At 38.1% G+C, this 27,324-nt stretch overlaps 1 protein-coding gene across 4 annotated transcripts in view; it reads left to right on the top strand.

Moving 5' to 3' along the window:
- Positions 1-788: 788 nt before the first annotated feature.
- ANKS1B (ankyrin repeat and sterile alpha motif domain containing 1B) overlaps positions 789-27,324 on the top strand; it is a 441,494-nt gene continuing 414,958 nt past the window's right edge. For all 4 annotated transcript variants that reach the window (XM_027812345.2, XM_027812343.2, XM_027812342.2 and 1 more), the window contains exon 1: positions 789-1,260. In XM_027812345.2, the coding sequence (XP_027668146.2) occupies positions 1,127-1,260 (134 nt within the window). In that variant the 5' untranslated portion in view covers positions 789-1,126. The remainder of the gene's footprint in view (positions 1,261-27,324) is intronic.

Here is a 27,324-nt window from a genome sequence, read left to right as displayed (position 1 = left end):
GGAGCCCGGATTTTCCCTTTTGTCTACGCCGGGTTGCGCAACGAAGCCGGCTCGCATCTGCGCTGGTGCCCTGCCGCGTCCCCGCATGGGGTTAAATCCCTCTTCGGGGGGTCCCCGCACACGCGCACGCACCCCGCCGCGGCCCCCTCCGCCCCACCCCACCCGCAACCCGCTAATTCGCCTCGGGGGCGGGGCGGGCCCCTGTGTGCCTCAGCCCGGACCCCGGCCCGCCCGCGCCCCCCGGCCCGCCCGCCGCGGGGCAGCGCAGCCTCGCTCCTTGCCGCGCCCGGGGCGCGCGCGGCCGCCTCAGCGACGGGAGGACCCGCTCGGCCCCCCTCGCCCCGGCACCCGCGTCCCTCCCTTCCCCTTCCGCAGCGCGACGAGGCACCACCTCCCCGGCGCTGCCCCGGAGCACCTGCGGCGGGCGCCCCCGCCGCCCCGCACGGCGCCCCCGCCGCCGGGGCGATGCACCTGGCGGGGCGGGCGGGGCGGACGCCGCTCCCCGCGCGCGCGCCTCCCCCCGCCCGCAGCCACGGCCGGCCCGCGACACCGCAGTGGAGCGCGAGGCGCCGCCGCTGGCGAGGGGCGGGCGGGGCGGGGCCGCGCGGGCCGGAGGGCGGGGGCAGGCGGGGGGGGCGCCGAGCCCGGGCGGCCAGTGAGCGCGCGCCAGCCGCGTCTCCCCAGCAACGGGCCTGGCAAGTCAGGGCTGCGCCTCCTCCCCCCGCCCCGCCCTTCTCCCGCCCGTCGGCGGGGTCGTTATTCCCCTCAGCCCGGCCGGCCGCGGGCACGGGGGCTGGGGCTGCCCGCTCCCCCGCGCCGTCCGGCGGGCCGGGGCTGCGTGTGCATGGGAGCGGGGGGGGTCGGTTCTTCGATGGCCTCGTCCGTCCTCCGTCCCCCCCCCGCGCCTTCTCCTCCACACTCCACCCAGAAATGATCCGGTGAAACTAGGAGGTGGTGATTCTCCTCCCTCCCGCTGCTGCTCTGGAAGGGACTGCAGGAATCTCTGCTCCGAGGCAGGGGCTGGGCAGAGGAGGGCGGTCTGTGGAGGGGGGGGGCCGCTGTGGCCCGCGGTGTAGCTCTCCCGGTGCGCGGCGGGGTGCGTGGGGGGCTGCTCGGTTCCTCGACCATGGGGAAGGACCAGGAACTGCTGGAAGCTGCTCGCACTGGGAATGTGGCTCTGGTGGAGAAACTCCTCTCTGGGAGGAAAGGAGGGATCCTGGGCAGTGGATCTGGAGCTATTCCCTTGTCCAGCTTACTGAGGTAGGGACGTCGTTCCCCATCCGATGCTGGGGTTATTGACCTCCACTTCCCTGCCATCATCATCGCCCCTCTCATCTTCATTTCCATTCCTGCATCCTTCATAGTAACAATAAATCGTTCACTCTCTCGCCAAGTACAAGTGTGCCTGCGTTTAAAGTCACAGGCAGTCATTTTATTAATACAGTGCTACTGAATTTCTTGCCTTCAATGCGTCTGTAAGGTACTTGTTCATTCTGTTACTAGCTGTGGTGCAGAACTTGTGTTTTTTAATGCTGGGCTGATACGCACAATATACTCATTACCCTTTCTTTGATATTTCATCTTCAAATTGCTGCTTTTAATCACAGATGGAAGTGTTAATCACAGACAAGGCGTTGCATTGTGGAATTTTGTGTAAAAAGCCATAGCTTCACCCTGTGCCCTCACCCATAGTTGCTACCCTCACTTGCAGAAGAAATTAGGCATGCCATAGGAATGAGCCTACAAAACAAAGAAAGGGAATGTATATATTATTATTTTTTAATGAGAAATCATAGAGGCAGAGGAGTAAAACTTATGGAGCAGGTTAGGTAAGAGCAGTATCACTTCCAAGGTACCTGGATTTTGTGTGGTGAAACTGGGTTACTGGCCATGTTGGGTGAAAGGACTTAACTTCAGCTATTAGTTGTATCTCAGGCAATCTACAGCATGGCTTTGATGTTAAGTTTCATCATCACAGGCGTTTATGACATTGGACAGTATTCAAGTAAGAGAAGGTCTGCAGCACACAGTGCAATGCTTGTGTTCAGTACTACACTAGGCATAGCAAAAGAATGAACTGAAACACTGTTGACCTAGAACTTGAATAAATGGGGTGTTTGGCTTGGCTTTTGGTGTGTTTTTGTTGGGTTGGTTTTGGTTTTTTGAACGAAAGAAAAGGCCTAGAGAAATGGAAATTGCTTAAATGAAAATCTATTTGTGATTGCATTGCCAGTACCTCTTTGTCAGTGTATTCCAATTATTTCAGTATCCCCTCTCTGAGGAAATGTACTGTAACTGTCCAAATTAAACCCATTTAAATTCTGTTACAAAGTCTTGCTATTTTAAAGCTGGTTTTAGTGCTAAAAACAACAGTTCAGATACTCATAGTTTACCAAAGTTCTGTGATGCACCAGGTCAATTAGTTACTGCATCATTGTTGAATTACTAGCCCATTGACCAAAATCAAAACACACACTGTGTGATTGCTTTTTGTACTGTACTTGAACAGGTTGCTTAGCAAGAAGTACACCAGGTAATTGGCTGAATTTAAAGTATGAGTCTTCTTAAAATGTGATACACATTTTTCATAAAACAGAAGTTCACTTCAGTACAATGACTAGCCATTTATAATAGAGTTCTACTGTGTGATTTGTGTAGTGATTTTCTTCAGGGCTACTGCCTGTCCTATATTCTTGCACTGTTACTTTCATGTCATGTATCGTAAGTTCTGTACATCCAGAAGGAGTGTATTTGATTGTGTTTTTTATTAAACAGTGGTGTTTTTACTTTGTGTATACAGAACACATTAACCATGTGTTTTGTATATACAGATGGGTCATCTCAGTCATCCTTTGTTATTCAGAATGTAACTATTTTAGGTTGTAAACTCAACTGTAGTCTTTTATTTTGGAAGTGTACTTAGCTTAAAGAGAAATAAAGCAAGTAAAACGTACTGTTTTATTTATGGTATTTCTTACTAATGCTATCAAGAATGCTTATGGCTTCTGTAAACATAACTTCAAAAATTAAAAGTAAAAATTTATCATACAGCTGCTAACATATTTCTAATTTTAAGGAAGGTATTTGAATACATTTGAAAATAATTTTGTGATGGATTGGTGCATAAACATTCACAACCCAACACACAATTGAATGTAATGCTTTTTCGAGGGAATCTTAAGAATTTCATTGACTTCACCAGGAATGCCCAAAGTAGAAGCTACTATCTGTTGTAGAATGTGCTTTCAAGAAATAATTACATGTGCTAGGTATTTTAACATACTTTTTTTTTTTTTTTGAGATGTTGCATGATCTATCTGATGCCAGTAGTTATGAATTAAGTCCAAAATGACATGCACAATTAAGGTTGGATCTGTCTTGGTACACAGCATGTGGAAACAAAAGAAGGTACTAAAAGGGAGTCATACTAGCATCTTGAGCCTGTTTAGGAAATCAACACTTACTGAAAATAGCAAAGTTGTAGAAGAACCGTAATTGTACAGTATGAAAGTTTGATTTTGATGTTGGGGGGATCTGAAGATTTTTTTGATAGAAAATCAATTGAAGAAGCTTACTAGTAGAGCTATACTAGTATTTTTTGCATACAGTTTATTAGGCTAACAACTGCTTTTTAAAGTTATAATAAAGAGAAAGCAATAGAAAAAAAATAGGGACATGTTTTTCTTTTTATAGAATTTTAGGAGACATTGTGTTTGACAGTAACTCCTGGTGATTCATTGATCATAATTATTGCTCAGTTCCTAAAATGGTGCCCCAGAACTGTACCTGTCCCATTGTGCTGAGAAAGGTCCATGTTGTTTCATGCTTCTTCTACTATTAAGTTGGAAAAGTCCAAGTCTTTCAGCATACAAACAGGCTAATACTGTGCCTGATGCGCTGGTCTGAGTAGCAGTACACTTTCCCTTTGGATTTCTTCTGTGTTGGAGACAACTCAGTTTATGTGGCTGAGCTCTCCATGGCTTGATGCCTTTTTTTGTGGAAATTTGCTTTGCATTAATTATATATCTTGTGAATGAAACCTAACAGTCATGAATTGACAAACATATATTGATTGTTACTTGAACCAAGGAACAAGTTATCTGAGCTCTGATCTCCTATTTACATTTTTATAACTTTTTTTTTCTGACTCTTGGTGTATTTTATGGTACTTGAGGGAGAAAGAGGGCAAGCTTTTGTATGGTTGTTTTATGGCTGAACCTGCTGATGTTAATTGTAGAGTAAATGGTGTAATTTTTAAGGGGCTGACTTTTAAGTTATAAGTCATTATATTAAATTATGACAACAGTTCAGGAAAACAACACTGTTCTGGAAGGCTGTTTAAGCACTGATATAAATATATGAATTAATTCTTGTGAGGATTTAAACACATGCTTAAAGCAGAGTATGTGCAAATTGCATAAAAATGATATATGCTTAATTAAGAGGTGATACACACCCAGATACCTGTAATAGAAGCTATAGAAGACCTCATGCCCAAATTGATTTATCTAAAGGAATGACAAAATATCAGTGAGGTTTGGCTATGTGGACCCTATAATTTGTTTCAGTTCAAGAGAAGCATTAAAAAGCTCTGGGTCAGTTTGTGGACCCTACCTCAATCTCCATACTCTGTGCTGGAATGTAAAGATTGTGGGTGAATATACTATGAATTCCTCAGGTGCAAAGGTTAACATAAGGCATTGCAATGTACTAGAGCAAGTATAATCCTCAGTAAACACCTGGCATAGAGTAATTCACTTAAACCTGGGTATTTATTGGAATTTTAGATGCTCATGAGTTTCTGAGGCATCTGCGTGGTCTAATGGACTTTAACAAAGAACCATGGCCTGCGGATATACATCTAAATTCTAGGTGGGATACACTAGGACATCTAAAGCTGGGCTTCTGGGATTCCATTGCCTGGAATTGTAATACATTAGTATATTAACTATATTTCCTATATTAAAAAAGTATGGCTTTTAGATATGTAATAGATTGCAAAGAGAATTTTCACAGATTGTAAAATTATTTCACTGGCTTTTATATTGTTCCAGTATAAACACGAAAACTTGAGAGTAAAATCCCATAGTCCCTCTTAACAGAATGTATCATTCAGTTCCTGTATGCCAAATCCTTAAATGTGCATTAAATGGTTTAACACATTAAAAAAGTGTTTCTAAGAGAACCGGTATTTTTAATTTACTTAATTTCATTATCTGTATATACGTAACATGTTTTTATTGACCAATCAATTTTTCATTATTGGATAGAGACGGGCTTTGTTTCTTTTAAAGTGTTTTAGGAAAAATAACTTTGAAGATTTTCATGTATCTTAGAGACCTTACATCATTTTGCCACCTGAGGTCACGTGCATGCCTTTTTGCCCTACTAATATGTTGCAACCTAAAGAAAAATGCATAGTTCTTGATTAAATGCTAATTTTTAGTCTTTTTAAACTTTACATGTTAAAAAAGCTTTGTATTCTTAACAGGACTGTGGGATAAAATATGAATTAATGTGAACTGGCAGAGAGTAGTAGGGAAGGGTGAATTGGCCCCTTCTTGCTCTTTGTTGGCTGCTGGCATTACACAGCACGGGAGGGCGGAGCAGCCTGCGTGGAGCTGGTTTTTTCCCCTTCTACGCTTGGCAGACTGTGGCAGGGAATGGCTCCATTCTCTGCTTATCCTCCTTTAGCACAGCTATGCCATGTATAGGCCTGGCCCAAGATATTTCTCCTCTAAAGTATAGGAAACCCAGCAAGCAGATTGTCAATCTGTGAGCTGCAATCTGTTTCCTCGTCTGTTTCTCAGAGCAGTGTCTTGCTCATAGCAAAGCCACAGTTTAGCCTGATGGCCTTAGTGCACACTGAGAACCACACAGACCTACATCTATCCTTGTGCAGAACCCTGTGATTCATTCAGCTTCCTGTGCAAAATCAGATCACACTTAGATATGACTTGTAGAGCAGGAAGTATTTTAAATACTGAAATACCTTATAAAGTTTTAATTAAAATTTTAACAAAGTTGTTTTCATGTTATAATTTAAATAACAGATGGATCACCTAATCAACAAAAATAAAGGTACTAGGTTTATTTTTTATTGAAAATAGTGTTGTTTAAAGTAAGAGAAACTTCCTTAGCTTGATCTTATAAAGAGATTGTATTATATGAGGCTTGCAGTACCGGGGTTCTGGGCTCACATGCTTCTGAGCTCACTTGTGTCTATGTTAGAAGGTATTTTAGACAACCAGTGCAGATAATAAAATGGCAAGCATTTGTTACATGTAGGTCAATGGGGCATCCAGTTAGCCTATGCTTATTTCTAATCTTAGTTACACTAATTAATACATGGAAGTTTTCGTACTGATGTCCCAAGCAGAGACTCGCATTCCCAGATTCTTTATCCTGTTAGAGTAGGAAACTTAAGTCTTCCGGGGACATATTTAGTTTTATTTCCTTTTGTCTTTCAGTATGAAATGCAAATTAATGATCACCGCAACACTTAGTTTGTGCTGTTTGGTATCAGTGATAGTTAATTGATGCCCTGATTCTGCCTGTTTGCCCTTTCAAATTATGAGATTCTCTTAAAACTTAACCTTTGTTTTGTTATTTTCTACCTTTCTTGGACTTATTTTTATCCTTATTTCTGAGAAATGGTTTCAATCAAAGTTTAGACAAAATTTTCTCTATGGAATTCCTTAGATTTCTTTGCAAGTTTGAAACATTTACAATATGTGAAGTAGCAATACGGGCAGTATCCAGGACATCTGGTGGAAATCTTACTATTAAGGGCCAGGCAATTCACAAAGTTGGTGTAATAAATCTTTCCTAGGAGCTCAGTGTGGTCCTGGATTCACAGCTCTGTATTTAATTTCTGTGGATAAACTTCTTTCTTCTCCTTACTCCAGATCTTGTTTTCTGAGTATTTCTCAAGCATACATTCTATTAATTTTCTAAAATGTTAGACCAAATGTAAAAAATGACCAGCAAGAACTGCAGACCTAGTGTAAAATCTACCAAGGCCATATTATTTGCCCATAGATAGGATCAGGGTATGGGATACAGCAGTACTGGGAGGACTGATGGAGTCAGGAAGACTTGGAAGAGAAATTGTATAAACATGTTAAGAAGAAGGTAAGGAAAATCCCAAGAAAGATGATGTGGCTGTAACTTAAAAGAACTCTTTTAGAATTCTAGAATTCTTAGCCACCAGATGGCTAGCATCTAATGCTACAGAGAGCCATATAAATGCGTTTTGATCTCCATCTTGTTTTCCATCTTGTCTGACATTGATGGTTTTAGTAGTTTGGTAATTCAATAGAATTAATGCTTCTTTATACATTTTTAAAACTGATATATGACATTGCTGCATTTAAGTGACAGTGATATAGCAGAGCTGAGAGGGCTAATAGGTGAAATAAAGTGAATGATGATGTAATCTGAAAGGTCTGCTATCTTGTGATTTGTCAGGGTTGGAAATGTTACGATGAGCAAATGCAGATGCTTTTAAGACAAGCATTTTCACAGTTACTGCACTAGTGATCGAGAAGAACATAACCATGTTTCTAAAAATCTACGTGTAGATTCTTTTGTTTACCTTAGTTTCAGTTTGTATGGATATTCATGGGTAAGTCATTAAGGAGCTGCTTATAGCTCTAGCCCATTGTTTTATTGCCCTAACATAGGCAGTAGTTGAACCATCCTACAGACTGCTTTAATTTATGCTACTGCTATATAATCTCTTAAGGGACAATACAGTGTAGAGTGCAGTTATACTCCCTTTCCTTAGCAAGCTTAGCCTGCTCGCCTGGGGAGGTGACATATACATGAGTTCCACTGCTGGAATTCCGTTCTGCTGTGGAATTTTTCTGCTGGCCACTTTCAATCAGAGTATGCATCCTAATAATTTTTATTACTTAAAGGTAAAATATTTTGACAACTTCTAATGTTGAATGTGTAAGGCATAATAACCAGTGTTAATTCCTGCCTACTGATGTGACATTTTCATGTACATGGATCCTTTTGGGAAGTAGGGAATACATTTTGTTTGAACTTTATAGCCTTTATGGGAAGACTTTTATTACTTTTTAATTACTTTTTCTTGATAATCCTGATAGCATTTTCAGTATGTTCACTTTGCATTTAAGAAGTGATACAACAAGTCTTCTGTACCTAATTTAACACCCATGAATTTCTAATAATGTACATGTATCTAATGTAAGAAAGGATCTGTGCGATTTAATTCCACGAGATTGTGCTTTTATTAAAATAATTTTACACTATTTCCCATTTATTGCACATACATTTTCTAAAGAAAGAAGAAATGCTAAAAATGACATCTTGAGTGTTATTTGTTTCCAATTTAAAACACCCAGTGGTAGCTATGTTTCTGTAGGTGTCGATGTCTGTGCTGGGTGTCTTAAGTTCCCATTATAGCCAATGGAGATCTAGTCGATACAGTTGGGGAACATATGGAGTGATTCAGCTCAACCTAAAGTAGATATTGTATGATTTTATTTCAAACTGAACCTAACTTAAATATTTTTGTAGGTAAAAATATTTCAGTGAAGAACAGGAGAACAATTCTAGTTGAAGGAAAATGTAGAATATATATAAATGACCACTTAAATAGTTAGGTTAAAACAAAATTAGGGTAGGAATTCTATCCTTGCATATTTTATAGCTGGTTTGGATGAATTCAGAAGTAGTAGACATTAGGTATTGAGGCAGAATCCACATGAGAAATACAGAAAATGCATAATGTTGTATCACATGACGTTTGTTGCAAATGTGCCAAGTGTGCAAGAATGGAATTAGAAAAGCCTTAGCTGGAGTTGAAACTAGTGAAGGATGGCAAAAGCATAACTACATTGACAGCCAAAAAAAAAAAAAAAGAAAAGAAAAAAAAAAAGTAGAGATACTGCTCACTGGGGCAGGAGACCTAGTGAAAAAACACATGGAAAAGGCAAGGCATTCACTGCCTTTTCTACTTTTTTTTTTTTTTTTTTTTTTTTTTTTGTCTCAGAAGTTTGGCTTCCCATGTTCCTGAGCCTACTAGCAAAATTTGTGTGGCAATGAAACATTGCCTGCAGTAGAGGAAGATCAGGGGAACACTTAAATTCAAGGGATCGATGTTACTGTGAGGCCACTGTTATCTTTGGAAGATCATGTCAAGCATGAGAAGTTTCTGATGACTGGAAAAGGAAAATGTCACGTCCGTTTTCAGAAAGGGCAAGAGAAAGGTTCTGAGGTCATCACGCTCATCAGTCTAACCTAAAGTCCTAGGGAAAGTTACAGAGCATCTCCTCATGGAGGTAGTTTCCAGATACACCAAGGACAAGAATGTGACTGAGAACAGCCAGCATGGATTTACCGAGCTGAAATCATGCATGACCAACCTTAATTGCTTTCTATTAACTGCCTCTGTGGTCAAGGGGAGAGCCAGGAATGGTGTTTTAACTTTACTTTAGAGCAGTCTCTTTCAGTCAAAATGGTGAACTGTGGACTGATTAAGAGGATGATAAGATGGGTGGGAACTGGGTGGACTGCATGGCTGTGAGCGTTGTGATCAACAATAAAGAATGCAACTGTTCATGTCTACTAGAGGGTTTCCTCAGGATTCAAGGGCCAGTATTGATTGCAATATAGCAGTGTAACAGGTTTGTAGATGATGCCAAACTGGAGAGAAACAATTCATATGAAGAATTGCTATTAGGAGGGACATGGGCAGGCTGGAGAATAGGGCTGGTGGGAGCCTTGTGAAATTCAGCCAAAGCCATTGTGAAGTCCCGCACCTGGGAGTGAATAACCTCTTGCACCGCTACAGGCTCTTATGCTGGAGTTGGATAATTTTTTGTGTTTTCTTCTTTTTCCATCATATTAGTCACTACAAGAACATCAATATCACATTTAGTCTTTGAGTTTGCACAGTAGTAACTTTCTCTTTTAAGAATGGTGTGATTGGTATGTGGATTTTTTCCTAACCCTTCATAGCCCAGACAAATGCTGAAATAGGTTAAGTTGTAAGGTATTCATGTTGTCACAGTATGAGAAGTGTACAAGAGAAAGATTTTTTTAGAGACAGTAAAAAAAGGAGTTTTGTAAATTAGAATTGGGAATATCATCTGGAATCGGTATTTTCCCTCTGCATATTGCCTGAATCTGAAACCTTTGTGGTGTAACTTTCTAGTGTGTTTGTTGCTGGTAGTTCTGAGAGTTAGCTGAGTGTAATGTTTTCCATATTTACTTGCTGACTTGTCAGGATCATTGTTTTCTATTTTTAGATGCCGCTAGATATGAGTTGTGAATCTGTGTGTCTAGTTTATTTTTGCAGATGAAAACACCCAACACATTAGTATTAGCGGTTAGATCCCAGAATCTCAATTAAGTCTTTGGTAAGGTTTCCTAAAAATGTAATTTACACTTATTTTTAGTTTTCAATTTTCTCAAGTAATTATTTATCCACTTCCATATCCTCCTTGTCATCTGTATAGCTAATTTGTCAGATTATGCTCATAAGTAATTTGCAATCACTCTGCTTCCTGCTTTGTGCACATTTATTGAAGAGCAGTATCTTGCATAACCAAGTAGTAATGATCTCCCATGGATCTTCTCACACAATGTGCACAAGTAAAATTTCAGAGAACCAAATATACCAAATGTAGAAATAAGGCATATGGTATATAGTGTATATATATGTTACAAATCTGTTGTTTGCCTGTCACAATAGTTAAATCTATCCCCTCTATTTTTAATTTTATGTAGACTGTGTAAGCCTTGATTTCAGAAGGATAGGAGTTATGACATAAGCAGAAAATTAAGTCTCTGAAAGAATGGAATAGGCATGTGTTCTGGGTGAGGAGATGTGGCTGGAAGACAGGTGGAGGGAGAGAGACCTGAATAAGGGTATTTGGAATGCTTTGGCAAGTAGGCTGTAGATAAAAATCTGAAAAGGCTGGAATGCTAGAAACGGTTGGTAAAGGAAATAAGTATAAGAATTGAGATGGAGTAAGAACTGAGGCTGATTGACCATGGAGGTTAGCTCTGATGAGGAGCAGAAGCAGCAAGTTTAGGAGACAAGATACAAGGAACAGGGCTTACATTCAGAATAAAGAGAAAATGTGTAACTACTGAAATAGAGTTTTCATCCAAAGCCTGACATTTTCGTATTTCCTTGCTGTAACAAATATTTGTGTAATGCATTTGCAAACTGTCTCTTTTTCTTTTAGTGCTAAAATAGACAGTGGTTAATAAAGTGCCATCGGTCATCTAAGTAGTTTAACTGGAAGAGGTTGTTGTGATGGATAAGATGACACCACATGATGAAATTTCTGGAGTTTTAGTTTACTTTTTATTAATGGTAAAAATAAGATCACTGGTGCAGTTTTTATTTAGCCCCCTGAATGCAGGCATTATATATTTTTTTTAATGACGCAATCCTATAATGTTTTCTTTGGCAAGGTTCTTACCTCAGCTGCAGCCCAGGGTAGACAGTGCTCACTGCAGTTATTCAAGATTTTTTATCCTTAATATTCAGTGTTTAGCCCTGAGCCTTATTTACTGCACACAATTCAAACCCTTCTCTAGAAGAAGAATGATTAAGTTTTCTCCTGGGTTTTTCAGTGGTGTTTGTCACTGTAGTTATCTGACTGCTTCACATCATTAACGAGTTTACTGTCAAAGTACTTCTGTGACTGGATAAAGGTGTTAATATCTGCAGTTCACAAATGATAACTGAAGCACAGTTAGATTATGGTGAGACATACCCACTGACTTGGTGTTTCTAACTGGTGACTACAAGGTGCTCATTTTTCACAGTATTAATATAGTTTAAAAACGTAGGAACGGCTTTTCTTGATCAGAATGAAGGTCCTTCTAGCCAAGTATTATTCTACAAACTCTCCTAACTGGGAGTTAGGCTGGTCTTAGAAAAACATAGTAGCAAAGCAAGCATATAGTAATACTTCCTCTCATGTACTCTCTCAGCTTCCAAGAATTTACAGCAGCTTTGAGACAGATGTGTTGTTTTTGTATTTAATAGCTCCAGCGGATTCTTCTTCTATGCATTTATTCAATTGCATTCTTTTAGCATTTGTAGCATGTCACAGCAAGGGTTTCACAACTTAATGCAGTATTATGTGAAGAACATTCTCTATAAATTAAATAGCGTTTTATATGTTCAAATGTATAAAGATCTGTTCAGAGGTTTGTTTCTGGAGTGCAGTTATGGGTAGAATCCAGTTCTGTGGTGCAGCATTAGACTGTTGTTCCTCTTCTTTGTTTAATAGATTTAGTAAATACCAATGCACCTTTTAATACCTTTGATTTTCAAAAAGAAGAGTTCTTACTCAGTCATTCCCATTATAGGGGGTACGCCTTCAGCTGTTCCAGGATCATCATTCATTGCACAAGGAAAAATAATATGGAATCATGTAACTGTTAAGGCTAATACATAATGTGTAAGCAGGATGACTTAGCACCAGCTAATAAATCCTTGCCTTTGCAACCTCAATAATTTTTTAATGCACTTTTCTATATATATTTCTATAAATATTTCCACAGAAAAATATGTATATTTTCAACAAAAAAAAGTGTATTTTGAGAATGTAGATATAGACTACTTGTGTGGTGATGAACAGAACATAATGAATTTGGAGATGCCTCTATTAATTTACAAAAACTATAACTCCTGATGGGTATCTAATATCCGCAAAAAATTATGTGGAATTAGAGGTGCTGGAGGATATTTCTTATTTTATTTTCTTTCTTCTTTTTTTTCTTTTTGGCAAGTAATGATATGCATTTAAATAACATTCCCATTATATTACCTGAAACAACAAAGGTGAGACAAGGAAAATCAAACTTTAATTGCTGAAGGTCATTTGTAAAGCTGGAAGTGAAACAGCTGCAGGTAGGGGAAGGATGCTACTTTCCTCTCTTTTTTTGTGGGAAATGGTTATTCAGGAAAGAGCAAGGTCATTCCCCAGTGATAAAATATTGTGTTTTATACATTGTACCTTAGAAAGGTATTCTGAGGCATAAATAGGATGTGTATCATTTCCCTACTTAAACTGGCAAATCATAATTACTTCAGGAGTAAACTTTACAGTAGATGAAGACGGTCCTGGTCACCAGTACTTACTATGTTGGTACTGCTTAACCAAAAAAGAGAAACTTCAGTATTCAGCCTCCATGTCTCTGTCATTCAGGCAAGAATAAATGAAAAAAGGTAAAATGAAAAGCTTATTGTACACTTGCAGGCTCAAGAATTTTGGCATAATGCCGGTGTTGGAGGGCACACCCATCTAGCATGGTCTGATTGAGAAAATAAGTGATTGATTTGGATCTGCCTGTAAGAGTCTAAAAATGTTAGTAATTCATTGTGACATTGTGATATTAGTTTTGTGCACTTCATGAATTATGTTGAAGATTGTCAGAGATGTCTCAAAGACGGAAGATTTGGGTCCAGATGCAGATTTTGCAGAAAATCCTGGAGAAACTGAGAGATACTCAGTATGATGCCATTGTTTGATCTCTTCTAAATACCGAGAAACTGAACTTGGGGAGCGCGTTCAGGCTCAGGCATCAGCTGGGTTTAGGGGTGGAGTGTAGAGGCAGAGGAATCGAGAGTCATGAGAAATGCAGTGAGGTCCTGAACCTCAGAGGCTAGGCTTCCTTTACTCGCCACTCATTATGATCTAGATCACATATGTCCATTATTTAAAAAAAAATACACTGCTCAAAAGGCAAATTTACTTTGAAGAACTGAAAGCATGTACTTAAAAAGCACCCATCTTAATGCTTTCTTCAGTTCAAGCATTGAAGTGGCAAATGTTTCATAAGGTTAAAGTTCCAGATGTTTGGTCAAGTGATCTGTATGTGTATTTTACAGCTGCTTCTACATTTAACAAGCCACTGCTTAATGAGTTGCCCCTAAAGAACAGTAGTTTATTTTTGGATAGTTGCTTCTCCTCTCTAAGTGTCCAGAGTGCCAAAATCTTCATATTAAGATGGAAGTATCTTGCACTAGATTTGAAAATATTGCAATCTTTCTTTTTAAAAAAAATAAATTCAATATATATTTCAAATAAATATAATAGCTTAAAACAGGTACACTTTTGCTGAAAGGAAAGACCTGGGAATGTATAAAATTAAAAGGGTCTCAACAAGACTCAAAAAATATTTAGATTTCAGAAATACTTCAAAGCTGTTAACTTGTGAAAAAAAGACTCAGCCATGCTGAAATAAGAACATTTTCTTTTTATCCTGTATTTTCCCTTGTTAAATGTGTCTCGTACAATCAGAAGAAGAATCTTTGGCTTGTATTGCTGACTGGTTCAACTAGACCAGTGACTTCTTCAGTTAGTGTTTAGGAATACGTTGTATTTGGTTGAATTTTTTAAATTTTTAAAACTGTTTCTCACAAAATACTAGATACTCAACTAATGGCTACACAAAATTGAGCCGGTTTGTGATGTGACTGTTTTAACAATCATAGATACTCAAACTCTTAGTTTTTCTCTTGCTGAGGGTTGTATAACGGAAAAATAGGCTTTTTATTGTCAGTTTCCAAAACATACGTGGGGTTGACTTTAATCATATGGTCTCTTCACTGTTTTGATCAAACTTGAGGGAACACAAGAACTCTGATATCTAGACACTTAGCAACAGTTTTGACAAAACTGGGCAGGAGTTACATAGGTATAAATGCTGGTAAAGGAGAAACGGAAACCTCGTGATCTATTTCCAATGCATAAATATATTTTACCACAAACTGTTGCAACATTTGCTACTCCTCTTGCTTTAAAGCTCACCTGGTTGTAACAGGGCACAGACTTGGGAAACAAGTTTTGAGAAAAGCAAATGAGGTTGCTAAGAAATGTCTGCTTTTTAAATAGCCAAGGGAACATCCTTCGTGTTAGGCTGTCTACTTCAGTAGACAACCTCCAAGGAATAAATCAGCTAATTATGATAGTGGTAAGAGACAAACAGAGCTTTCTTTCCCTTCTCTCAGTAACGAAATATTGTTTTCCTAGGATTTTTTTTCCTCATCATCCCTCCCCTTTCCCAATATAACTGTTTTTCTCCTCATCCTTTTTCTTACTGTGACACCCAGTTGAAAAGGGGGGGAAAGTTAGGAAGTGAAGAATCCTGAAGTTCCTTATGCCAACCTTGAAAAAGAAGACCTTGCTGCAGGTACTCACCCCAAGGCCAGGCAGTCTAGTATGAAAAAATTGATGATCTCAGTTAATGCTTTTGGTGAATGCAGAAGGCACTAGGTTTGACAATGACATGTAAAACTTGAACATAATCAGGACAGAATTCTTTGGGAAGTTTGAAAGAGCAGGCACAGTGATGGGCAAAATAGATAAGACCAGGGATACAGGATTGATTTGGGAAGTGGGGCATGATAAATTCCTGGACAGAGAGGTAGAGATCCACTTTGAGAACCTTCCTCAAAGACTGATGAACTAAGAAGTGTAAAATAAATTTATTTAGAGAGTGACAAGAAAATACATGTGAGTGGTTGGATATTGTCTGGTCTTTGCCCAACAGACCTGTAGCACATGTGAATGAGTATGCCTAGCTACTTGGGACAATGCCGGAACCAAAACCATCAGCTCTGAAAGAAGGCAGAAGGAAGAAGCTGAGTCCCTTTTGTGGTATTTCTGTTTAAATGTGTTCTTGGGTTAAAAAAAACCCTCAGGAGAGAATGAGACAGCAGGCCTCAGGATTACTCTTTAAAGAATGGAGCCAGAGTGTCTAGACCTCTTTGGAAGGAAGTGCACTACTTTGGCTGTTCTTCAATTCGTAGTAGCTAATTACCCAAATCACCTTTGAAAATGACATAAGATGTCACTATTTCTGGATAAGTTCCCAATAAAATCTGAAGAGGAATTAAGAACAATTATTCCAGAAGTCGGCTCATACCACATATCTCCCAAGTTTCACTTGACTTGTGAGGTGCTGTGGCATTGCCGGTAGTTTCAGCAACTGTCATGTAACATGCATTGTTATAGTCTGCTGGGATTCTTGGAAAAGTCCAGAATACAGCTGAAACTTTCCTAAGAAGAATGAATCTTTTGGTAAAATTGACAATTCATTATATTCCTGAAAATGATCTTTGGGTTTTTTGGGTCTTTGGGGATTTTCTTCCTCAGCTCCACAGAAAGCGATCTATATACCAGCTTCATTTCAGACTATTGCACTACCACATTTAATGGGCATCAGATTAGCCTCCTATAAAGCATATGAAACTTTGCAAAGGATTGCTTTATTTTCACTGTAACTAAAAGGCAGATGCTACCTTTCAAAGAAGTTGGATTGACAGTCCCACAGGGAGTTGTCAGGAACTATTTTAAATGAGTGCAGATTTATCAGAGCAGCAAAGAGGAATGTCCTGTCTGTGTTAGCACTGCTCATTGCATTCTTCTTGTAGTGGAATGAAGCTGGGTTAATTAGCATTGATAATACACAGCTGTGGGTTGGCTCCAGGGGTGGTGGGTTGGCCGATGTAGATAGGGTGCAGCTGTGGCTGGTTCTGGTAAGTGGTTGAGAGCCAATGAAGAGGGAGCAGCCGAGGAAGAGAGAGGAGGAAGAAGCAGAGAGAAGAGAGAGAACATACGTGAGATGAGGAGAAGGCAGCAGAGGGACTGGCATGAAGAGTATACTGGTATGAGATGGTAAAAGACCTTGTTGCAGCTTGATAGTTTGGAGAGTGCTGCGACACTTCTAATCATACGTGATTTTAGTCTCACGGCCTAACATTCAGGTAATCACAGGTAAATTCACTATAGTTTTGATGACAAATCTCTGCCTTTGCAACTTTATTAGGGCACATTATTGCACATCTAAGCATATAGAACTTGACAATAATATGAATAATTAAATATTTTTTTCATTTAAATTTGGTATTTAAAACACTTGGTTAATGTGTGAATAGTTATTTTCTTTTTAAAAGCATTTTCAGTTTAGTTTTGATGGACGTCATGCAAAGAGTTTTTGGCTAGATTTGAAATTGCTGGAAGACCTGTAAACAAACATATTGCACTAAGATTAGTGATTTGTGACACACCTTAAAAACTGTCAGAAAAAGAAACGATAGCCTGACTTTAACTTCTCATGTGAAAGCTCTCTTAATTTGATACTGCATTGCTGTGCTGAAGTTGGCTGTATGTAATACAGTCCCTGATTTTTCCATTTGATTTTTGAACAGATTTTTTGGTCAGTAAACATATGCTCTGCGTAGCAATTACTGTACCAAAGAAAGGTTTGCCATGTATCCCTGAAAATGATTCTCAAGCTTAAACTGTGATCATTTATCTTTAGCATAACAGCTTAAGACTTGCACATGTAAATATTAATTCACGTTCCAAGTACCCAAAATACATTTTGTTCAACAGCAATGTATTCTGTATCTAGACACTGAATGTATTAATGATACTGTGTAACTGTTAACGCTGCCATTTGTGCTAAATATTACACATCTCAAGTTCTGCTAGTGCTTTGATCATTAGATTCTCTTTTCCATTTGAAACTACCAATTTGTGTTTATGTGTTTCACTGTTAATCAATAGTGAGCTAGCCTGTCAATTTCTCAATTGGTCAGTATTTTCCACTACAGCTTTAAAACTTAAATGTAAATAATTGTTCACTTTATTTTGATGCTCTTTTTCTGTTGAGGTTTGGTATTACCGTCCTCCAGAAAATAAAGCAAACAGGAGAAAACACACTGGAGAAATTTTGCAAATCAGTGAGTGATGGCAATGCCTATAGAGGAAACTTTGAAAAATCTGGAAATGAGCACAGTCACAGTTATAAAATGTGCCCATTTTATAGGTCTATGCTTCAGTGAAAAGAGCAAGCTCCTTTCCCTAGAGGCACACATTACTCAAATGATATAATAACACTGAAGGCTCATATCCTTTCTCCCCCCCACCGCCTGTCTTTTTTCCATAAAGGAGAGGTGTCTGTCTGTATATCTATACATATGCGTGAATGTGTGACATAGCCATGAAGAGCAGCTAGTCCTACTGAACTAGATAGTAAAACTAAAGTGGATAAAGATTTATTATTTTTTTTTTAACTAGCTTTAATGAAGAAATACCAGCTTTTTTCCTTGAACTGCACTAGTTTTTATGGTACTTGTAGTGATCTAAATTTCTCAACATAGAAATGACATGGAGTATAAAAGAATCCAGAGCAGTAGTTAAGCTGATAAACACTCACCTCTGACGGGGAGACTCAGGTTCAAGTGTCTAGTCTGTCATTATCCCAAGGTAGTTCACTAAACACTGGTTTACCCAACAAACACTTTTTCCCTAGTCCAAAGATTATATATAGTTGCATAAACATATTGAAATAGTTAAAAATGTTTTAAACCAAAACTTACAAGCAGTATTGGTCAGGGCACTGGCTTGGAAAACAACGATTTTTAAAGGCAAACCTTAATCTTCCTATCATAACCCAGCACTCTTGAGTTTTACATTCTGTTCTTTCTTGTTTAAAAAAGTAGAAACAATTAAAACCCACTTCAGAATGATTCCTAGTTTAAGTTTTACGTAGAAAATTGTAACCATCAAAAAGTGGAAGTCAAACACTTGGCTGGATTCTAAAGGCAATATGTTGCAAAGTAAGGGAGTGTTTTGTTTGTATTTTATTGAATGCTTTCTAAACTACACTTAGTTATTTTTTGTGATGACTTTTTTTGAATAAGAAATGTGTTAAAGCTTCAATGGTAGCTTCAGAAATGTTAGCACTGTTCGAAGTGAACTTGCAGTTTTCTCTGTGGCATGGACTTCAAAGAATTACAGAACTCTGAATTTCTCAAAGTATTATGACTATTTTTTTATAGACTTGGCAAGAATTATGCAATTATGCATGTATCAGTTATAGATTTGATTTTGTTAGGCTAGGCACTGAAAAAAAATTAAAACTGTTGCCTTTTCAGATGGGTATAGTCAGTCCATTTTTGTCCATAGTGAAGTTCTATGTACAATAATTTTAATCTGCTGGAGTAATTCCTGTTCATATATGACTTCTAGCTGAACTGTTTGGGGAAAAATGTGTTCATGAAAATATGACATTGCTAAAATATGTCAATTTAGAGCATAGAGGTCTCTCTTAAGTATCTCCTTTTCTTTCTCCCCCTTTCCCCCATCTCTCTGTTTCTCTGTCCATCTCTCTTCCCCCCCGTGCCTGCTCACTCTCTCTCTCTCTCTCCATTAATCTATCTTTCCATTCATTCACCTCTTTTTCCACCTCTTCCTCCTGTTTCACACCCACACACACCCGCCCCCCGTGCTTCCCTCTTCTCCTCTCTCTCTCTCCCAGTTTAAATCGTAAAGAGAATCACCTAAAACAAAATAATACAAGAACACAAATCAGGAAGCATTGCCTATTGAGCTGGAAATAGTTAGATGGAAGGATATAGTGACAAAAAGTAGTCTGAAAAGAGGGGAAGATGCCTTTGTTTTAAAAAAAAAGTTACGTTCCTCCCTGAGGATGACCCAATGACAAGTATGATTAGATTAAAGTACAAGTTACCCATAATCCCATCTAACATGGAAAAGCAAAAATGCGAAATAGAGAAGACATGTTTTACTTGGCATATGGAAATCTGAGACTTATAATAATAAGAATAGCAAATACCCTAAAAAATTGCTGGAGTATTTGACTGATTATACTCAAGGTCACCTGATAGGAACATGAAATACTTCAGACATTTAAGAAAAGAGCTTAAGATGAGAATGTCTGATACATTTTCAGAGATAATTTTGATGGCAGCTACAAGTCAAAACTAAAAAAGCTGTGACTGGGGATTACTAGCAGTAAAGAGGGAAAAGTTGTAGATTCATACACATTTAATTGACTTTGGTGACATTACTAGATTGTATTGGATGTCTATCATGTTCAGAAATGCCTTTCTTTTTAATGTATTGTAAACAATAGAATTCAACACTCAGATTCTTCAGATTTAAAATGGAGCTGCTTTGGAATAAGCAAGAACAACAAGATAATTAATGATTTGTATAGAAAAGCAAAAAAAGTGGGGAAAGGTACAGTGACTGGCTGTTTTAGTGGTTTATAACAAACCTGGGGAGATGATTTTGTTAGTTAAAGCGTAAGTATGGATGAGCATATTCTATTTACAAGAGATAAAGATATGGAAGGCAAGTTCTTTATGGCCAGTTTGCAGCTGTCTTGAGAAAGAGGTAATTCACATAATGGGTTAAAAAGCTGTCTTGCAGAGATCGAGGTCATGTAGTTCTGCACTCCACTTCCTGAGCCTCTCTCTTTCTGAAAGATCTTAAGCCTAGGCACAGAGCCATAGAAGTGGGGGGAGCACAGTTAGGGTCTCTTAGACCCAGAAGTACTAGGGAGCAGCATGAAGTAACACCTATATTATCTGTGGATGACGTTATCGGTGTCAGGGTGAACAGAGCCAGCTAACAGAATCACAGAATCATTTAGGTTAGAAAAGATCTTTGATATCATGAAATCCAACCGTTAACCCAGGACTGCCAAGTCCACCACTAAACCATGTCACTAAGCACTGCATCTATGTATTTTTTGAATACATACAGGAATGGGGATTCCACGACCTCCCTGGGCAGCCTGTTCCAGAGCTTAACCACCCTTTCAATGAAGTTTTTCCTAATGACCGATCCAAGTGTCCCCTGGCACAACTTGAGGCCATTTCCTCTTGTCCTATCATTTGTTACCTGGGGAAAGAGACCGACCTCCAACCTCACTACAACCTCCTTTCAGGTAGTTGTAGAGAGCAATAAGGTCTCCCCTGAGCCTCCTTTTCTGCAGGTTAAACAACCCCAGTTCCCTCAGCCGCTCCTGATAGGACTTCTTCTGTAGACCCTTCACCAGCTTCATCGTGCTTCTCTGGACACATTCCAGCACCTCTATGTCCCTCTTGAAGGAGGGACCCAAAACTGAACACAGTATTCAAGATGTAGCCTCATCAGTGCCGAGTACAGGGAGACAACCACTTCCTTTGTCCTGCTGGCCACACTGTTTCTGATACAAGTAATACGATAATCCACACATGGCTCTACTTAAATTTACGTATGTGGAGGAATGACACCCAGCCTCAATCTACACAGACCAAGCTTGGGTCTAGTGGGACTTCTTAGCCCAGGTTTAGTGGCATGCAAATGTGGCTACAATACTTCCAGATCTTGGCTAGCTTTGGAAGCATTATAACTGCATGCAATTGGTAAGAAGTGCTATTAGGTCCAAACTGGTATTATGCAGACAGTTTCTATGTCTCTGTACCCATGTTTGTCTGCAGATAGTCTACCCATGAACTGTGGCATTTGGACTGCATGTTAATGGCTTGTTGTATGTACCACTAAATGTTGTACATTATCACATGGTATTCTTCAGATAAAATTCACTCCCCTTTTATAGTACAGGATGGATGGCACTCCCACAGTTGCTGTTTAGTATTTTATTCTCTCATTGTTAGTGTAGGCTTATGCCTTTAGTGCATATTATGCAGATGTTTCTATAAAGAGAATTCTTTTTCTCATATGCTTCTCAGTAAAGTTTTGCAAACATTATGCATTTATTTTCAAAACTAATCTTGTTTGATGACAGGGCATTTATTACTCCATTTTACAAGTGGATATGTGAAATGCTGAGACATTAAGGTTGAATTATTGGGTAATTTTAGATACATAATTCAAAACGCCTAAAACCCAATCTCTGATTTTGAAGAATATTTGTCATTACATAGCATTTAAAAATGCAAAGCACAATTTCCTCTGACTACTAAGGCAACTGCAAATAGCACTTTTACAGTCAAAACTCAGGATGTGGAGTTGGGCACCCTGAAAGTTACATGCTTAATGACCATTCTTGCAAAGTTAGATTTAAAAGACTTTCCTACTGTAAAAAAAAAAAAAAAAAAAAAAAAAGCAACTCTGTGGCAGAAAAAGTCTACATCTCTAGAGCAACGTTGCATTATCCTGCATACTAATTTCTTCCTTTTCCCCTCGCAGTCCTCTAGTTCATCCAGAATACATTCCCCTTTCTGTTAAATTCAACAGGTTCTGTTACCACAGAATCATGACCTACCTTTACAGTAGGTTACATAGGTTGAGGCAGATTTACTGAGGGGAAAAAAATGCATGCAATTAATAGATCATGGAATCAAAGATTATGCATACATAAGGAGGAACTGAAGTCAGATCATAAAGTCTTACTTGGGCTATTTCTTGACTTTTCAGTATGACTTGTTATGTTATTTTCACATAATTGTACCTGTGTAATTTCCTTTTCTTTTTTGTAAAAACAAACTGATAAATTAGAAATTCCATTATCTTTGTGGTATCAACACTCATATATACATTAGGCCTGTGCAATTTTGCATCACAGCTGACCAGCTGCATGGTAACAGCTCATGGGGCTAAGAACCTGAGTATTCATGGACAAAGTAGTAATCTTTGAGGCCTGGATCAAACTTGCAAGCCACTAACTAGAGGAACCTGATGTAGGCCAATAACAGAGATGGCACTTCAAGATGTGCTCCGCAGAACTCTGTGTGTTTTAGTGGAATGCTTGGTAGGAGTAGCCAGTGGTCACGTACATTATTATTTTGCCAAACATGTTGCTGTCATTTGCTTAGTTATCATGGGATTCAGTTTAGGAAAATGTGTTCTAGCAGAGTGTCCAGCATGTTTCTGCTCACTCAGTATAACTTGACTCTTCTACTCTGTCCAGCTGTCATTTTAGCTTTAGCTTTGACTCAAATATCTCGTGCATCTTTGTGTCCTTTCACAGCTCTTCCTTACTCTGGAGGCTGATGCTTGCAGTCCTTTAACTCAACTATTTTCATTCTTTCAGTTCTCTCTTTCCAGATTTCTGGTTTTGTCTGTACTAGTTCGGTCGTCTTTTCTGTCTTCTCATTTAGTTTTATTTTAATTTCCTGTGAATTTCCCTTCACATGCTCACATTTCCTGTCCTCAGATTTTCTCCTGTATTTTCTCCTGTGACTTTAGGACTCCTTTCTTAGAATTCTTTAGTCTGAGGTAGATGTCTGACATGAAATTCCAACTCAAATAAAGTAGTTGTAGTCATAAGCAAAGTAAAATGTGATTTTTACACTGGGGATTGGAGGTAATGCTTAATAGGCATTATTGCTAGGGCACTTGCTAAATTTACCATCCATAAAGAAGAAAAGTTAGCCAGAGAAAGAACTTCCTTGGGTCTGTTTTTTACTGATGGACAGTAACTTTTTAGCATGGTTTATACAGGATATCATAATTTATTTAATTCTGCATGGTAAGATGAACAGATTCTTAGAATGCATTAGTGCATGAATAGTACACTCAAGGAACTTGGTCTTTATACAAGGCAATCTGATTATTATAGTAGAGTGTATGGAATGCTGTAATCGGGTAGTATGGAAATAGTTTGAGAAATGCTAAAATAAAATTTAAGAGACTTTTCAAAAAATCATGTATTAAAGTGCATGAAAATTTGTGGATTAAAAACCTGCTGGTTGAAAGAGTAAGAAAGGGCATTCATTTATATAAGTGTGTGTGTGTGTATATATATATATGTAAAAGGAAAAGCTAAACCCCTCAGTAGATGAAGTTAATTTTATTGTTTTAACTAGTTATTCTGGAAAGTAAATAGGAGAATTCCTTTCTGCCATTAAAACCAGCATTTTGCTCACATCCAGCATATATGTATGTTACACATACTATGTGTTTAAGTAGCACTGCTGTGCTGGTAACACATTCAAAGTAGAGAACAGAATCCCAGTACATGGAACACAGTCTTGACTATGAAAGATATATTCTCAAAGTATTTGATTGATAACTAATGAGGGAAAACCTTGTAAAATTTCTCAAGAAAAAAAATATTTCAGAATATGTGATACTGAAATACTTTTTTGTTATATAGGCTGGATGTTTTATTTTATTAAGGATATTAGCTTGAAAATGTTCTCCACATCCGAGAATTTTTTTTGAAAGAAAACTCTGAAAAACTGAACTCATTCCACAGTATGGTTTATAGTTTTCCAAAAGAAAAATAAGATGATAAATATTGCTCTCTATAAGTCTAATAGAATAATTTGCTATCATTTTACTTTGAATATGAAAAAAAATCATCAATTATCTAGAACCTGGGCAGAAAGCATTAATGATTCATGAATCACAATTTATAAAAAAACTCAGTTCCATTTTAAAATAGAATTACAAAGTTAGGTAATGAAAGGAATACAGAATATGCAACATTATTATTTTAAATGTATAATTGTATTCAAGTAAACCAAATGATACTGTGATTTAAAAACCCCCTTAATTATGAAAAAGCCCATTGTATTAGCTTGAATATAAATGATGTAATGGATTAAAGTTTTACTAGATAATAGACTTTACAAATAGAGACCATAAATGATAGTATATTCTATCCAATGTTAAGGTTAGTAGCTAGAAAGTTACTGTAACAGTAAAAGAAAGAGGAAGATGCATTTAAATGTGGCTGACTCCAAAACTAACCTCAAGAAAGTCTGGTATGAAAACTGTCGTGTTCCTCCAACCTGTTTGTTTCCTTTGTTTAGCGTCTTGAAATAAATTGCCACTTGGGGACACGCCAAAGTTTGATTCTGCTGAGTATTTTCATTTTGGAGGAAGAAACAAAAATTGCATTAGTCAAATTGACAGACGCTGAAAAACTGGAAACAATTGGGACATGATAAGACTGTAGTAAACCCTGGATAATCAGAAATGGGTTGGGCTCAATAAAACAGTTTGATAATTAAAGAATATTTATCAGAATGCAAATAAAATTATAAAGAAAAAGTATATAAAGAATACTGAGTATGCAGAAGTTGATACCAGATACTTTATAAAACCCCTCTATATATATACTTCCGTTTATGCTATCAAAAGAATTGAGATATCGCAAGAAAGCTGAGGGTACCTAAATTCTCCAGCAACATATAGTAAGAATACTCCTAATCCCAAACAGTTTACAATACAAAAACACAGGGAAACAAAAGTAATAGAAAAACCCCCAACATTTTATCTCAAATTTTTCTCAAGGCTACAAAAGAAGGGTGTGCCAGAATTATGGATTCTTTTCACATCTTTTAGTACGGGCAAGTGGTTTTTGCCTTTTTAGTGTAGAGTTCCTCAGATGTCTGCGTTTTGTTATTCAGTTCCTTTCAACTTCAGCTTGTCTACTTTCAGTCTTCCCCCAACCTCCCACCCCAACTCCCCTGCAGGAGTTGTTGCATCTTGGTATTTATTTTCCTCTTTGATGTCTGTAATAAACATAGTGTCACTTATGCAGTTGGTGCCTGGGACATGTCCTGGTGCCTGGTTCATTTTGTGTTGAAACACCCAAGGGAATTCATATCTGGCAGTACCTGCAGATAGCTGGGGCAAAATCTGTTTCTTCTCCATGTAGATGATCAAGCACAATATGCCAGGGTCTGTTTTTAACATCTCAAATAATGAACATTTTTTTACTTAAATGGTGTATAAAGACTAGCATGTTATCACTAGCATTAATTTGGACGTCTTTTCAATTTTTTTTTTAAATAATTTGAGGTTAAAGCAGATCCTCAGACTGGTGGAAATTTTCTCATGATAGTAGACTGCTGATATAATATGGGCTGCTTTCACTTGGTAAAATTATGTCCTGCATCTACAGGTTTGCCATTTTATTTACAGAAGCTGTATCAAACCTAATGATAATTTGACTTTCACTATAGTGAAAGTTAGTGACTATAGGCAGCACCTAACATGTTTGTTTATAACTTACGCTTCACATCTAGGTGCCCGTGTTTTGAAACAGTTCCTTATGTTTTATACTGGATTTGTAACAATTGTCCTCTGTCTTTCCGTATTGAAGATGCAATTTGCAATGAAGTTAGAAAAGTGCCTTCAGCTGGTGGTGTTTGAGGCTGAATCTGAGAACTAAAATGCTTCTATGAACCTCAAGAGATATGTTTTACTTTCAGGACCTTACCAAAGCTACTGAAGATAACAGGCTTTTAAACACATTCATAGTATTGCACTGACATTCTGAGAAGAGTATTGTATTTAATGGGCATGTCATGTATTAGTTTTTATTACATTATTCCATTGCAGGTGTATTAGGTTATTTCCTTTTCAGGTGTTTCTGAATATGTTTTGGTTTAGTGCATGATTCATACATCATACAGTTGACTGATATCAGGTTAAGCAAATACTTAAGCAGTCTTAATTTAAACAGCTCTAGCATTACCCAGCCCCCCCCCCCCCCAAACTTACATGCATGTAGTTCGCCTTCTGAAATGATTTTGTGGCAGTTGTTGTCAAAAAAACCCACAGCTTTTGTTTGTCAGGCTTAAGATTGGACAAAATTCAGAAGACAGTTTGAAATTATAATTAATTTCTTATTTTTAAATATATCAACTATTCATGTATTTTTGTTTAGGAATACATCTTGATAAGATTTGAGCAGTCCTATAAGGATAATAATTATTGTTAATGTTTGTCTTCTAGTTTGTGTTATTAATATAATATCATACCAAGTTTTATAAAATCACATTAATGGCAGTGTTTTCAATTGAACTCCAGTTTTAGTTTTAAAGATGAAAATATAAGGCTATCCATTAGTTTGAGCACAGAATTAAAGGTGTAGTAGTTGATTGGCAATTGTAGAATTCAAGATAAACCAAGAAAGCAAGAATTTAATTAAATCTGAACAAATTTCATATTTCGGTAGGCATCCAGAGTCATAGAATTAAGTATATGCGTAAACATCTGCAAGATGGAAGCTTCTATCAAAACTGATTTGTCATGGGCAGAAACAAAGTAGGAGGAAGAAAGTAAAGGTGGTAAGGATAGAAGTACTGAAATGTCATCTTTAAATCTGTAGATGTTCTTCAGGAGCGAGTGTGTAGTGTGAAATGGTAAAAGCAGGGAGGGTTGTTCAGTGAGAGCGAAAGAGTGTGTATGTGAGTAGCTAAGTGAGTATCTTCCTTGGCAGTGGTTGACCCTGTCTTTTGCACTTCATTTTAATTTAGGAAGATAACATTTTCTCTAGACTATTAAATTTACAACGGCATAGTAGGGACAGCTGGCTTCAGGATAATTGGTAAATTTGAACTCTGACAGACCAGGCTGACAGCACCGAGAATTTCTGTTGCATTAACCCTTTAATCCCGTAAGACAAGTGTCAGTCTTCAGAATTCTAATTTAATACAGCTTCCATACTTCTTCTCAGCTTTCTTTCATATGCTCTCACAGCATACTCTTACTTTTCTGTGAATGTTCTTTCCTTCTGAGAGATGCCTGCTGCTCTTTT

The sequence above is a fragment of the Falco cherrug genome, chromosome 5 (genome assembly GCF_023634085.1).
Source record: "Falco cherrug isolate bFalChe1 chromosome 5, bFalChe1.pri, whole genome shotgun sequence".
Lineage (NCBI taxonomy): Eukaryota > Metazoa > Chordata > Aves > Falconiformes > Falconidae > Falco > Falco cherrug.
This window is presented reverse-complemented; position numbering and strand designations above follow the sequence as displayed.